This window comes from Olea europaea, chromosome 13, assembly GCF_002742605.1.
Source record: "Olea europaea var. sylvestris chromosome 13, O_europaea_v1, whole genome shotgun sequence".
NCBI classification, from domain to species: domain Eukaryota; kingdom Viridiplantae; phylum Streptophyta; class Magnoliopsida; order Lamiales; family Oleaceae; genus Olea; species Olea europaea.
Window position 1 is genome coordinate 26,019,100 of NC_036249.1, and position 16,888 is coordinate 26,035,987.

At 35.1% G+C, this 16,888-nt stretch overlaps 1 protein-coding gene, 1 long non-coding RNA gene and 1 pseudogene across 2 annotated transcripts; all 3 read left to right on the forward strand.

Annotated features, from left to right (window-relative positions):
* Positions 1–498: 498 nt before the first annotated feature.
* Positions 499–1,675, forward strand: LOC111408266. Its single transcript, XR_002705318.1, has 3 exons — positions 499–985; positions 1,080–1,234; positions 1,565–1,675. It is a non-coding gene; the product is annotated as an uncharacterized LOC111408266 (long non-coding RNA).
* Positions 1,676–6,488: 4,813 nt separating this feature from the next.
* LOC111408599 lies at positions 6,489–9,702 on the forward strand (annotated as a pseudogene).
* Positions 9,703–11,182: 1,480 nt separating this feature from the next.
* On the forward strand, positions 11,183–12,061 carry LOC111408600. Its single transcript, XM_023038344.1, has 2 exons — positions 11,183–11,381; positions 11,481–12,061. Exons 1-2 carry the CDS (start codon positions 11,183–11,185, stop codon positions 12,059–12,061), a joined length of 780 nt encoding a protein of 259 aa, XP_022894112.1.
* The last annotated feature ends 4,827 nt before the right edge of the window (positions 12,062–16,888 follow it).

Below are 16,888 nucleotides of genomic sequence, written 5' to 3' on the forward strand. Positions count from 1 at the left end.
GAAAAGAGATTATCTTGATTCATGGAATTTTTCCTATTGATGGTTGGAAGATAGAAATGTTGGTTTGGTTGCAAGTTCATTGTAATTTTTATCTTTACTTTCTTATAATTGATATCATGAAGTCTAGCTAAGTATCCTTGTGAATTCACAAATTTTGGTGTGCAATGAGATGGCTATAATATAAATAGACTTCTTGCACTTTTTAATCAACAAACAATGGTAAAGCCCTATTAGTTAATGGTAGAAGATTAACTATGAGTAAGAATAAATGTCTCTTCACTATACATATTATTTTCATATAACTATTAAAAATATGAATATTACAAGTTTACAATTGAGCTTTTGTTTATTTTCAGTTTTCTTCTTTTTCCCCCTCTGAAACGAAGAAGGAAATTAACTAGGTCAACTGGAAAACTAGAGAGGAAACACCATAACTCTTGATAGACGTTCCCGACATTTTATTTATTGACAAGTTCAAACTGTCGGGAACGACAGTTCAGTCCTTACCTGAGTTCAGTGTGTTTCACATTAATTTCGATCTTACATAAGTAAATTCGTAAAAGGTAATTTGAAGTAATATGTGTGATATTCGTTGTATGCATTTGGTGGAAATCTTGATTGATACTTGACATATATTTCGTTTCAATGTGTATGTTACGTGTGTCATAACCTTGTTTTCACTTGCAATCCACTTGTTGTGTGTGGCACTCATTGTATTCGGGTGGAACTCTTGATAGACAATTCATAGCATACTTATGGTTTTTGGTCTATATGCAGCTAGAAATATTATATTATCATCTGATGTATTCATTTCTTGTTTTGTCTTTGCATACACGGATTTCGAGCTTCTTGCTCAGGAGACAGTGACGACAAGGAAGCTTGTGTTGGTTCGAGGGACGGTGACGACAAGAAAGTTCCCTACGCTGGTATGGGAAACGTTGAGCAAGACTTAATTGCTTCTGCTAGCGGCATGGCAGGGGAGGACGTAAGTTTCTTGTGAGAAAATTTTGATCTGATTAATTACGGTTAGTGGTACAAATTTCGATTAAATATTTAGGGCCCTCTGCAATATTTTGTAGGTGGTGCGAGTGAAATGCCGGTGGAAGCCACCACAGCCGCGCCCGGGGATACGGCACCTATCTCAAAGATGATATGATCTGCACGCCTGCGACATCCTGCACCGTCTACTAGGACTCCGTACATGAGGGAGATTGCAAAGAAAGTGAAAAAATAAGTGAGCAGTTCTTTTTTGTTTTGACAACTTCGACAGCACAATTGCATTCGAAAACTTAAATGCCATGAAATTTGGAACCTGATGTATAATTGCACTTATTGAGCTCGTACTAAATGCAATAAAACTCTACTCCGATACAGTTTATAATACAAATGGATTGAATCACAAACTCTATGCACCTTTCTGAAATTCTATCAAATGTTTTGTTATTTTGTGAGGTGATCGATAAAGATAGCATAGACCTGAACGCTATTACATTTCTTCACCTTGCTTTTTACGTGCTTTGTCTCAGAATACTCATTTTACGTATGTATGACGGCCTATGTACAGAATCGTACTCATGACCTGAACAAGTATCAAAGTGTTGGTCGACAGGTTCTTGTTGTAATGGGAGTTGGATCCAATCGATGTCCATGTCAAAGAAAGAGCGACGTTGACAATGTTTTGCTTCGGGTGACTGCGGAGAATGCATGGAGGAACATTTTATTTTATATTATTGTTTATTTATTTTTTGGGAAATGTTGATATGTTCAAGTGGTATTCACTGTCAAAGAAACTATGTGAATTTAGTACAAAAAATGTTGGTATGGAAACTGTTTTTACACTTTGTAAGTTTCTTACTTTTTGAACTCATTCGACCTAGAGATTAAAACTGGTATCTAATTGAAAAATGAAAATTGGTGCATTTTATAAGTTTCTCGTTTTCGAAAAATGAGGAATTGGTGCATTTTATAAGTTTCTCGCTTTCAAAAAAATGAAAATTATAAGTTTGACCAATATCTGGATCGTAGTTCGTAAATGGAAATTATAAAGATTATAAGTTTCTCGTTTTTGGAGAAATTGAAATTAATGCATTTTATAAGTTTCTCATTGAAAACGTCAATGAGAAAATGATAGTGAATGTCTAAATAATACAAATACACTTTGTGGTTGAAGGCATAATCCACCCCTTGAAAGACTAGAGAAGCTCTTGTGAGACTCTCATATTGAAACAGTTAGTAATACGAGATAATGTGTTCATCCACCTTCAACAACGAACCATTCAACATCAATATGCATCCGCCAATACTAGGTTCGCCACTGAATTTCCCATCGTTTTATCCTCGGACGATGAGGAGGTAAGCATTGAGCACCATGGTGCCAAGTTCAACGAAGTGTCAAGTGCAGAATCTAAGTCATCGAACAACGTGCTTGATTAAGTTTTCAAGGTCAGGGATCTGTTCAAATCACCGTCTTACTCGGATGAGTGGCTAGCTCCTCTTCAACATCCAGAAATAATTGTCATAAGTTCAGACGATTCTGATGGAGAAAGTGGGGGAGAAGCTTAAAATGTCGATAGCAATGCAAGTGTGCAATAAATGGCCATTTTGTAGGAAATTATGAATAGTATTTTGTGGTAGGGATGATTTTGGTCACGTCCTCTGCGTACATGCAACAATAGCATGTTCATAATGGGTAACTGCTATAGCGTATTTTTGGAAGCCTTTATTGTTCCCAACTGTCGAGAATTAAAGAACCCATCTGTCGGGGACGACATATGAACTGTCGGGATGTAATGTTAGTGTTTTATTTGTGAATTGTTGTTTCATGAAAATCAATTTTCCATTTCGACAGACTGTCAGTCGAAACTAATGGAATCATAACGATCTGTTAAGTTTATAATGAAAATAACGTATACATCCCGTTTGTGCTAATGGAACCGTAATGATTGATACTTTGTTTGCAAAACATAACGACCAATTTTTTATTGGCATATGATAATAACAACAAATAAATAACGTAATTTCAGAATGTACACTACATAGGTGGGAACATTTTCGAGATTACATTTGACAATCACTTTTACCACCAATTTAAGTCTTTATCGTCGTGTATTTCGGCCGGAGATATATTCAAGTTAGGAACTTTGAACTTCAATTCAATTTGAGTGTGGGGATCAAGAATACTAAGTTTGTCCTTCAACCTTAACAAAAATTCGACTACGGTAATACTTGTCGGCACCAGAATGGAAGTGATTTTATCCCCTCTCCACCTCCATTCGTCATCCGCATAAACAAACTTTTTCCCATGCGACATGATGAATCTCACATGATTACTCATACCTAAAATGTTGGGATTGCAACGATAAGAATTCAGAATGAATATATTGGCATTTAATAGCATGAAAGTGGCACTGCATAATACGTAAATCCGTACAATAGCAAAATGTCAAATCAAGAGTTTCCATCGTTTTGAAGTGTCTAAATTGAAAATAAAATTGTATAACCTGACAGTTTGTAAATGTCGGGTTTGACATCTCAAACGTCTAACCCGACGATTTGTAAATGTCGAACTCGACAGTTCAACAGTCGAAAATGTCGGGAAGCAGATGGCAGTGGGTTTCTCAGGCTTCTTCAGCACATCACATTAAGTGTGGTCATTATTATTCAGCTACAAAATGACAAAATGTAAATGGCATCTGGGTCTTGTCATTAAAAAGACCTTAATGGTGGTAATTGAAGAAATTACTCAAAACCTTAATGGTGATAATGACATTTTGTGAGGATTTCAAAACCAAACAAATGAATGTATAATACTTTCAAAAATTTCAAAGAAATATGTCCATGTTGTATTTAACATGTACAAATAAAAAGTTATAAAAGTAAAATATAAATAATTTGTAATTGCTAACCTCTCAAAATGGATGAAGAATGCAACACAGATGTTTTCTTGATCAATGAAAATTAAGAAGATGGAGAAAAGGTAGGCTTTCTTGTTTATTTACGTTTTCAAATTTCTTTGGTGATTTTTTATTAACAAAAATTCATATTAATCAATAAAAAAAGCATTTCTCCATATTTTCTATATAGAAATTAAATAATCACATCAAATCAATGCTTGTCCTTCAAATCAAGCATTTAATGCAACTAGAAATGTGTCATTAAGGGTAATTTGGACTTTGCACCTAAAAAATGTGACATTTTTGCTTACAAAAAGTGAAAATGACAATTTTTTTGGAACTTTCATTTTTTGTGACATTTTTGTAAATTCCCCTTAAAAAAAAATACTATTCCAACCATTAAAATTTAGAAAGAATGGGGATCAGACGAGGGCTAAATATGTGTTTTTATGGTTAAATACCCCCTTTCAATATATTGCCATAACCATGTCAGAAAATTGGGGAAAAAAGGTTCATATTATTGCTTGGATTTAATTATTAAAAAAATGAGCAATTTGTGTACATTAAAAACTAAGCCTATGTAGAATTAATTGTTCCAATGGTCACTGAATTTATGTTCATATTTTTGATTGATCGTTGAAATTTAAAATGTCGAGTTTTGGTCATTGAACTTTGGTCAATGTCTTCAATTACTCATTGAAGTTTAAAATGTCGAGATTTAATCACTAAACTTTCAAAAATATTGCACGTTACTCACTAGTATAAACTTTGAAAAATATTGTATGTTAAATGTTGAATTTTAGAAAATATCGAATTTACAATGAGCAATGTACAACATTTTTCAAAATTCAATGGCCAAAACTCGATATTTTAAACTTCAGTGAGTAGTCGAAGACATGAATCTAAGTTCAGTGGCCAAAACTCAATATTTTAAATTTTAATGACTAATTAAAAACATGGACTTAAATTCAATGATCATTGGAATAATTAACTCGCCCTTTATGATAGATATTAAAATCAAAATTTTAGCAGATTTTGATAAAAGTTAATGAAATATGTGATTGAAAAATTGTGAGTCCCATCAAACAAGTAGTTAAAATTAATTACTGACTTTGAATTTAATAAAAATCTAAGTTAAAATCTATAAAACATGGGCTAAATACATGTGTAAAGATGATAGTTTAAAACTATGGTGCAGAAGGCATATAGTTCCCCACAAAAAAATACCATTAAAAGAAAAAGAATTATATATCTTTAAAATACCCAAAAATCCAACACAAACTGCCTATTTACTCTTACTTACATTCAATTATAATTACAAACCGATCTAATTGAAATCAATTAAATTTGATACAAAAGATTGGTTTGGATTCTCGAAAAGAGGAAGAAAACAACAAAACAAAACTTGTAAAAGGCCTGTGAACCCTTACCCTGGCAGACTAGAATTATTCTTTTATTTATGATAAAACAAAGAGGGATTATTCTATTTGTACTAAATCATGAACAAAATGGGTTAATAAATCAACAAGTGGCGGCCCCCTATTGGAAGGGCAACTGTGGGGCCAGCCGCCCCTCCAATCGACAGCCGCCACTTGTTGATTTTGTAACCCTTTTTGTATCCCATTTTATACTCATAGCATGATCCAACAAAGAGTTTGGACTTTAGATTGAGGGCCAGGACCGTCCCAATTCCATTTATATTTTTATAAATTTTTTTCTATGTATCTTTCCCCATTGTCTCCAGCTGTCTCCCACCCCATTAATTCTTTGGGTTGAGCTGTTTGGAATGTACAATGTTATAGCCCCTCACATGTGGGGTTGTGAACAGCCCTAATTCTTTTAGACAAGAATTCTCAAAAGGTTCCAATAAGTGATGGGTAAAGGGTGAAGTAGGGTTAAGGGTAGGAGGACTATCCCCAAGTTTAAGTTCAGATCATTGTACACTCCAAATAATGGACGCCTTTTATTTATGGGAGAATGTCACAACTCTGTACACGAGTGGCACTAGGCTGGAACCAACTAGTATTATTAATGCATTATTATTTAGGATTATAGGAGGTCATTTTATTTATTCATTGGGTATGATAGTTAGGAAATTAGGTTATTAGGAATCTCATGACACGGAATTAATTTCTTAGTGATTAAATTTTCCATCTTGACAAATGTGCTGTGTTAGATTTATTTTTTAACATTAAATTTGCTGTTGTAAAATGTAATGGCTCATTAAAATGAGAACATAGGCTAAGAGAGTTTTGAATAAAATATTTTTGTATTAATTATTAATAATTTCTTCCCCCTAACATAGTAAAGACATACCAACCAACAGTAAGGGCAAAATAGGGGCACATGTTGTCCCCCGGGGCACATGTTGTCCCCCGGGGCACAGCTCAACTGGTGGATCAATCAACATTGGCTTGCTTCCAGCGGCAGGGTGGAGAGTTCGATTCCTAGTGGGAACTTGCGGCCAAAAATTTGGTATGGAGCAATCACTGTGGAGGAGAGTCTCTTGTGCACAGAAGTATACAGTCAATGGGGTGAATCTATGATCCAATTCAGGTATAACCCGCGATTTACCCCCTCCAAGGTTCTAGGGACATGGGTCTTGGAGGTCCAGGATTTAGTCTGGTGTAAGTTGGGATACCTGGATATAAAAAAAAAAAAAAAAAAAAAAAAAAAAAAGGGCACATGTTTGATTATTGGAACAGCTTAAACTTTATAAAGAACATTCCTAATAGTTATAATGTTTTGACTTTTTACAAATAATGTAATTGATATATAGTACACTATTTTATGTATATACACATGTATGGTAAAATTTCTTAATGAGGAAAGAATAAAGTTCATCTAATTAATGTAATCGGCAACTTCGTACTAGAGATCTTTACTTGCACTCTAAACGTCACAAAATTATACAATCTTAAATGTAGCGCACAAAATTCTCGAAACTAATAACCTAAGCGCCAGAGTATTCTAGAAGGGGATATACATAGTTTTTTTCCCTAGGTATGTTTTGGAATTATCAAAACTATATTTGAAGACTATTAGGCCATCTTCATCTTTACACCAAAATTTGCACCAAATCTTACAACAAACTAAAATTCTTCTTCAACCATTACACCAAAACTTACACCAAATGAACAGTACTTTATTATTTTATTCATTTTTTCGATTTTTGACAATGTATTTATTTAAAAAATTATTTATTTATTTATTTATTTTATAACTATATAAATAACTAAATCATAACTTCGTTAAATTAACAAATATATTGATTACTAAATTATTCACGTATTTTATATATTTTGTTAAATTGACAAAAATAATTGATTATATTATTAATTTATAACAAACAATTAAGTTAAATTTACAAAAATAATAAACTTTAATAACATAAACTTTACGTTAAATTAAACTTTAAACGTAAACTTTACGAATTAAACTTTACGTTAAATTAAACTTTAAACGTAAACTTTACGAATTAAACTTTACGTTAAATTAACAATTACGTTAATTATTATTGATTATATTATAAAAATAATAATAAACTTTAATAATATAATTAATAGTGTAATTAATTATCATCATCATCATTATTATTATCATTATAGAACGAAAATGATACAAATACCCTTAACTATTATCTTGAAAAATGAAAAATAGAGACAAAATGGACATTGCACCATTTGGTGCAAAAAATGGTGTAATGAATAGTGTGGTGCATATTTGGTGCAACAAATGGTGCAAAGTTTAATATTGCATAGGAGCAACTTTGCACCAAAAAATGGTGCAATAGTGCAACCATTGGAGATGCCCGCGTCAATTGAAGTTGACATGTGGTTAATGGAATTTATTTTAACAATATGATTGTTACCAATTATTTGTTCCAAGATAATTGTCATTTTAAGTGACGAGTTATCCCATAAGATTGCCCCGTTACATATAGACAATATTTTGAAAATGTATTTTTCGAAAACAACCAACTTTAGTGATAATAAGGATTCAAAAAATGCTAGATTGCCTAAAACATCAATATAACCCAACAATAATATGTTTATATATAAAATAATTAATTTAGATGTAAAATGTGTTGGAAAGTGGAAACTAACTAGTTTCAAAAATAAAATAAAATAAAATAAAATAAAATATATAAATATATAAAGTCGATTAAATAGAATCACATAATATGAAAATGATAATTTTATTGTAGTTTTTCAAAGAGCATACACGTGTTCATTTAGCCACAAAAAAGTTATAGCTTCCTCCACCAAGTTAGAAAATAATTGTGGTCTTATGGGTTGTTGATACTTTATATAAATTATCTGGCCCAACAAAAATTTTATTTGCCGGCTAGTTTGACCATGTGCATAAATTCAAAAATGATTAAAATAAATAAATAAAATATTATTTTAATGAAATAAGCCCAGGGTCCCAATGCCCAATCATAGATTTTTTAATAATCACATTGGAATGTGAATCAAACTCCGACCTTCCACATAAATTCCACACATTTTAGAACATCATATTAATATCAACTCATGAATAGGAGGTCATAAATTTGATCCTGATAAGTTTAAAGATCAAGAACAATAATTGCTAGTTGTATTGAGTAGATTTGAGTAGGATTGAGAAAGAAAAAGATGTGAAATATTCGTCAGTTAATTTTTATTTTTTTAATTTATTGGGTCGAACATGTCACAAGAATAATATGAATCAAGAAGAGTAAAAATCAAAGTGGAATAATTCTCAGGCAAAATGGGGAAGCGATTTAAGCAGAAAATGACATTGTTGTTGTTAGCTTATTATAATTAAGAAGTGATAATGAGACATACACAAAAATTATAAGCTTATTAAGTTTTATGTATGGAGATTGAACTATGTTGTTTTGTAACTATCGTAGTGGTGCAAACTAAGCCCTTGTTTGACAATCATTTTTATATTCGTTTTCAACCACATATTTTCATAATAAATTATTTTTCACAGAAAATCAAAACCTTTTTTCTTTTTTTAACTATACATTTTCCAAAAATATACTATTCAAAAACTCATTCCATACAAAAATGACCGTCAAACATGGCTAACTTGTCTTAGGTTGTAAGTTTATATATAAAAAGTTAAATATTTTGAAGGCTATAGTTTGTCATCATTTCTTGTTGGGTCCCATTCCACTTAGCCATACCAGGCAAGAACCAATTGAGCCTTTTCACAAATATTACTCTATTTATAATCACACACTGCAGAATGGAAATCACAAGTGTTGATTCAGAGGCGGCGCCGTCACTGGAGAACAAGAACAAGGCCATTGTAAACACCCTTTACAGAGGATTATCAAGTGGCGACACCGCCACAGTGGCTGGCCATATAGCCACAGACCTAGAGTGGTGGTACCACGGCCCTCAAAACCGCCACCACATGATGAAAATGCTCACCGGAAAATGTTCCACCACCGCATTCAAATTTGAGCCTCAAAGCATCGACGCCATTGATGAATGTGTGATAGTGGAGGGCTGGGAAGGGGCTCAGGTGTATTGGGTTCATGTTTGGACCTTAAAAAATGGCTTAATCACTCAGTTTAGAGAATATTTCAACACATGGCTCACTGTTAAGGATTTAAGGTCTTTTGTGTGTTCAAGCTCCACCACTTTGTGCAGAGCCACCCTCTAGACCTCACAAAACGCTCTTTGCCGGGGTTGATGCTCGCCATTTAACGGCGAAGCCCGGCCAGAGATTGGTGGCTTGTAGTGTTTATTCAAGTTAATTTATGTGAACAGGCTCATGTTGTAAGTTTTCTCCAATTAGTATATTTCGTAAGTAAAATTCTTCGTGCCTAAAAAATTTGTTAGAAGATAAGATTAATTAAAATAATAATTGAAATTTCTCTCCACAGGATTGTCTTATAATTAATTTCTAGGTCAACATACATGATTTAATTGGAATGCATAGTCAGATCATTTGACGACCAAGATTTCTGAATTATAAAAAAAGATGCCAAGGCATGATATCGATTGATTTAAATGTTACAATAGGTTCTTTGGACATCAATTTCTTGATTGTTAAGACCTTAAATTCATGAGAAAAATATTAAATTAAATATGTTGATAACAATACATACTTCTAAGAAAATTCAATCTAAAAGGTCAAATTATATTGCTACTTTCTAATGGGTCCACTCCATTCTATTGGTTTCCCTGGTCTAGTATAATACACCAACGGAAATAAAATGAACGAAGTGCTAACCTTAAAATAAATTATAAAATTTAGTGATCAATACGATTCAAATATGAATGAAGTTTGCTGACTACTTCAGATGTTTTATCCCAACATCGACTTTAGATAGTTTGTATGGGCGTTGGCCTTCAAAAAAGGTGATTGAGGCGTACAAAAGTTTTTTCAGACCAGACAGAATGGCCCTCGAGTGCAAAGGCAAAATGGAGCCTAATTACAAGACACACCCGTCAAGCAGGTACGAAAGTCAACCTTAGTGATCCAATGGTGTTGAGTGGAAGGACCGTTGCTCAATGGAGAGACTATTCTACGATGTTTTGTTTACTTTATTGATGACTACTAAGATAACATATTATTACTATAAAAGAATAATTCAATGCATGTATTTTTGTTGTTCCATAAAATGATTAATACTCAATTCATATTTCAATTAAGACACGTGATATCTAACATAATATAGTATTTGGTATAATCTAGATCCTGTTTTGAAAGGAAAGAGTTGTTCTCTAGTCTTCTCGACACTCCACAATAGAACGGAGTTGTAAATATACAAATTGTCATCTTGAAATTACTTAAACTTCTTCCTAAATTTATTGACATAACTTATGCGGTGAATATGATGACTGAATTTGTGCATTATCCTACAGAGCTTCATCTGGACGACGTGAACAGAATTTTTCATTGGCCAAAGTTATTACACAATACACATCCAGCCCATTCAAGCAGCTCAGAATACAACTCCAGTTCACATTATAAGCTGCTCCGATGCATCACTCAAGGATGAAAAAGGATAATCTATTTTTATATATTATGAGTATTATTCTTTAGTTATTGTAAATATTTTCCTTCCATAAATTGTGAATAGATTTTAGGGATCTTTAGGAAATATTTACGGTTAGTTTGTTGTGGGATTGTGTATATAAAGGTATGAACACTGTACAGAATTATTGAATGGAATACACTTGAAAATTCGCAGCATCCATGTGTTAATCATCTCTGCACCTTTGTGTTTTTGCTTTATTTTTTTGCTTATTTTACATGGTATCAGAGCAAGAGAATGATTAACCATGTATGAACACCAAGATAACTCCAATTCGTCCTCTACCCATTCTGTTTCTCCTTCCCATCACTCAAACCCCAAATCAAACATCTACAGTGCCAACTATATGGCACGATACCTGAATCTCAATAACCCTATTAATCCTTTTCAACTTGACAATGGTGACAACCCTGCCGTAATTCTCGTCACCGACCTGCTCATCATCGGTAATTACTCCACCTGGTCACGGGCTATGCGTCGCGCCCTTCGCGCAAAGAATAAGCTGGGTTTCATTACTAGCGACCTCCCATGACCCACAAACCTAGACGATCCTCAAACGACATGGTGGTGTCGTGGATCCAGAACTCAATTAGCCCTTTCCATCAAGTCGAGTGTGGCTTTCGTGGATGACGCTTGCGAGATATGGAGTGATCTCCAGGATCGGTTCTCTCAACAGAATGGGCCACGAATTTTTCAACTCAAAAAGTCTCTTGCAAGCATTTCCCAGGATAACGACTCTATAAGTTTTTACCGTGGAAAGCTAAAAACCTTTTGTGATGAGCTCTCTGTCTATGACCCTATACCTGTTTGCAATTGTGGAACTATGAAAACTCTTGTGGATCGGTATCAACCAGATTGTGTATTTCAGTTCTTAATGGGTTTACACGGTAATTACTCAAATGTTCGTGATCAAATAATGCTTTTGGATCCTCTACCCCCTGCCACAAAGGTGTTCTCCCTCATCCAACAACAAGAACGACAGCACTCCCTGGTTCAACCAAGCCCCTCTCCCGACTCCATGGCTATGGCCTTTAAGCGAGCATATTCTACTCCTAAATACCCAACCCAACAAAAAGAAAGACTGCCCATATTGCACTCACTGCAAAATCACCGGCCATACCTTTGAGTCCTGCTTCAAAGTGGGCAATGCTGAAGCCCCTGTATGCTCTCACTGTAATCTCACTGGCCATACCATTAACAAGTGCTACAAATTACATGGCTACCCACTAGGCCATAAATTTTTTACTAAACCTCCCAGCCCTACCACTCAGACCCCCAATTCCCCCTCTCCCAACCTTGAGGCACTCAGTGATGATAAAATTGGTTTTACCAAGCTCAGTTTCAGCAACAAATGGCTCTATTTCAGTCTCGGGATGCTTCCATTGCTGCCCAGCCTTCGGCTAACCAGATTCAACCTGACTCTAACGTTACTTCTAATTAGGAGTGGTCATTTTAACTGAAACCGGATCTCCCGAACCGAAATCGCTAAAAAAAATAAATAGGAATTGAAACCGAAAATCGAGAACCGATTGGGTCCGGGTCAGTTTTTGGTTCTTGAATTGGAACCATGGGTAATCGAATGGAACCGATTTCGTTGTAATTTTTGTTAATCTAATAAATTTTAATTTTGTTAAACTTGTAATGATTATTATATTTTAATTATGTCTTGTAGATTTTGTTAATGACACAACTTATGCAATAGATGTCTAAATGGTTGGTGCGACACAACTCACATGGATTAATGTAGGCGACTCAAAATCTATTGAGAATATTCATCATCTGGAGTTTGTGGTTAACATTTTATGACTCTTTTGATGACATTTTTCCGTTGTTTGACTTCTCACGTTGGTTTTAAAATTTTTTGAACTTCTAATTATTATCATAATAAGATGGTCTTATTAATGCTCTTTTAAGTTTTAAGGCTATGTTTAATGCTGATCCTATACTCCTACTAAAGTTCTTTTACATTTTAACTAATTTTTAATGCTTTTTTAAGGCTAGTCTTATTAATTTTTTGTGTAACTTTTAATTTGTTAAGGCTTTGTTTACGTCTTGGATGATTAATCCATTAATGTCAGTTACTAAATCTATGACATAATGGATAGTTTGTGATAATTCGTCTAATTACATAATTGGATTTACTAAATATATATTCAAAAAAATGTTATGTGTAGAACCGAACCCAAACCGAAATCGGAACCGATGGTTCGAGTTTGGGTCCAATAATTACATGGAACCAAATGGATCCATTTATAAAATACTCGAAATATAATGTGTGGTTCTGGGTATTGAAATACCCGGACCGACCCACCAACGCCCACCCCTACTTCTAATCCCAATTTGTCTGGTATCTCTCTTTGTTTATCCACTCACACACACACACCACATTCATTATCTCATTTTCCTTGGATAATAGATACGGGCGCAACAGACCACATCATCTGCCGCCCTTCCATATTTACTGCACTCACAAACACCATCTCTCGTTCTGTTGCATTACCCAATGGAACTAATGTTCCAGTCACACAAATGGGTACTATCGACCTCACCGATTCACTCTGTCTCACTGAGGTTTTATGTGTTCCATCCTTTAATTTTAATTTAATTTCTGTCAAGAAACTTGCCTCTTCACTAACATGTTGTCTGCTTTTATTCTCTGATGTCTGTTTTATTCAGGACTTTGTCTCTTGGAAAACGATTAGGAAGGGTGAAGTGCAAAATGGCCTATACCATCTCTTACATTGTGATGTTTCTCCTTCAAGCCTAGTTGCCAAAATCTCTCAGCTTTCACATAACAATTTTACTATTTCTGCTTCTGTTTTAAGTAATGTTGTTGTCAATGACCTCTAGCATTGTCGCCTAGGTCATCTCTCCTTTCCTTGTCTCAGTTTAATTACTGACCCTATTGTAAAGAGTAGCATCATTACTGGTAATAAAAATCCTTGTTGCATTTGTCCTTTAGCAAAGCTACACCGCCTCCCTTTTTCCATTAGTAATCATAAATCTACTCGTCCTTTTGACTTGATACATTGTGACCTATGGGGACCCTGTTCTACCACTGCATATGATGTATCTAGATTTTTCTTAACAATAGTGGATGATTTCTCCCATACCACATGGCTTTATCTTCTCAAACTTAAATCTGAAACAAGAAAATGCATCCAATCCTACACCAATCTGGTTGAGACTCAATTTAACCTTAAAATCAAAACCATACGGACTGACAATGGAAGTGTATTCCTAATGAAAGATTTTTTTTAATTCAAAAGGCATTATTCACCAGAGAAGTTGTGTGGCCACTCCCCAACAAAACGGCATTGTAGAACGCAAACATCAACATTTATTAAATGTTGCCAGAGCATTAAGATTTCAGGCTGGACTACCACTCACCTATTGGAATGATCGTGTACTCATAGCCACCTACCTCATCAATAGGACCCCTAGCCCGCTTCTACAAAATAAAACACCCTATGAGCTGCTGTTTAACTTACCCCCTACCTATGCTCACCTAAGAATATTTGGTTCTCTATGCTTTGCTTCCACTCTTGCACATGGTAGAACAAAATTTGACCCTAGAGGTCGCATATGTATCTTTCTCGGATATCCATTTGGTGTTAAAGGTTATAAACTCCTTGACTTTGACACCAAAACCACTTTTATATCTAGAGATGTTGTGTTTCATGAATCAATATTTCCTTTTCTTTCATTGTCTTCTTCTTTAACTTCTCCCAATGAACAACCTAATCCAGTATACACCAAACCATTACTTGACCTATTCTCTTTCCCATACCCCCCCTCAGTCCACTCTTTCTTCTTCCCCGCCACCTACTTCCCAACCCACCTTCCAAACCTCTCAACATTCTCATTCTGATTCTAGTCACACCTCATCCCCTTCCTCTCCCATTATTCCTCCTCCTACTTCATCTCTTCAACCTCCTCTTCGCAGGTCTACTAAGCAAAGGACTGCACCACAATATTTAAGGGATTTTCATTGCACACAGGCATCTCTTACTGCCCCTACCCAGTTGCTGCCCAAGAGTTCTCAAGGTAATTCCAGCACACATCATTCTCTCACCCAATTCCTCACATACCAGAAATTTAGCCCCTCTTTCACAGTTTTTTCTACTTCCATCTCTTCTATTTCTGAACCCTTCACTTATAAGCAAGCATTGAAACATCCTAGCTAGTGTAAAGCCATGGGAACTGAGCTGAATGCTTTGGAACAAAACCAGACTTAGGTAATCACTGATTTGCCACCTGGTAAATGACCTATTGACTGTAAATATGTCTACAAATTCAAATTTAATTCTGATGGATCCATTGAAAGGTTGAAAGCAAGACTTGTTGCCAAGGGTTTTACCTAACTTGGAGGAGTTGATTATACATAAACTTTTTCCCCTGTTGCCAAATTAGTCACAGTCCGGGTTCTTCTTTCTATAGCAACAATTCAGGGGTGGTCCTTACATCAATTTGATGTAAACAGTGCTTTTCTTCATGGTGACTTGGAAGAAGAAATTTACATGAAGAAGCCTCCTGGTTACACTAAAGGAGGACCTCTTCAGGTATGCAAACTGGTCAAGAGTCTTTATGGNAATTTACATGAAGAAGCCTCCTGGTTACACTAAAGGAGGACCTCTTCAGGTATGCAAACTGGTCAAGAGTCTTTATGGCCTTAAACAAGCCTCTAGACAATGGTATTCCAAGTTTTCTTCTAGCCTCATTACTTTTGGTTTCCACCAATCCTGATTATAGCCTATTCACCAAAGCTGATGGTAACTCTTTTACTGCATTGTTAGTCTATATTGATGACATTATTGTGGCTGGTAATTGCTCGACATCCATTGCATCTCTTAAAGCCTTTTTGCATAATCAATTTAAGATTAAAGATCTTGGTTGTTTGCGTTATTTTTTGGGCTTGGAAGTTGCTAGATCCTCCAAAGGCATACATTTATCCCAAAGAAAGTATACTTTGGATATACTTTCAGATTCTGGTATGGTAGGTTGTAAACCCCTAAAATTGCCTCTTGAACAGAATTTCAAATTACAAAAGGCCTCTGGACATCCCCTACCTGATCCTAGCTCTCATAGAAGACTCATTGGCCGCCTTTTATACCTCACCATCACTCAGCCAAACATCTCTTATGTTGTCCAGCTTTTGAGCGAGTTTATGGATCACTCCACTGACTCCCACCTTTCAGCAGCCCACAAAGTCGTAAGGTATTTGAAAAATGCTCCTGACCAAGGCATTTTATTATCATCATCTTCTCAGTTGCAACTTCGAGCTTATTGTGATTCCGATTGGGCTTCCTATCCTGACACATGACGCTCCACCACAGGTTATTGTGTATTTCTTGGTCGTTCTCTTGTGTCATGGAAGTTTAAGAAACAATCCGTTGTCTCTCGATCCTTAGCTGAGGCTAAGTATCGTTCTATGGCATCCACATGTTCTGAGCTTACATGGGTTAGATTCTTGCTTCGTGATTTGCAGGTACCACATCCCCAAGCTGCCTTGATTTTTTGTGACAATCAAGCAGCTCTCCATATTGCTGTCAACCCTGTTTTTCACGAGAGAACGAAGCATATTGAGTTAGATTGTCACCTTGTTCGGGACAAGATTCAAGAAGTTAGTATCATTACTTCCCATATTGCATCTCAATCTCAGCTGGTTGACATATTTACAAAGGCCTTACCTGCCTATCTCCTCCATTTACACTTGTCCAAGATGGGAATAGTGAATCTCTATTCTCCATCTTGCGGGGGCTATTACACAATACACATCCAACCCACGGTCAGCCCATTCAAGCACATCCAGCCCACGGTCAGCTCATTCAAGCAGCTCAGAATACAACTCCAGTTCACATTACAAGCTCCTCCGATGCATCACTCAAGGATGAAAAAGGATAGTCTATTTTTATATATTATGAGTATTATTCTTTAGTTATTGTAAATATTT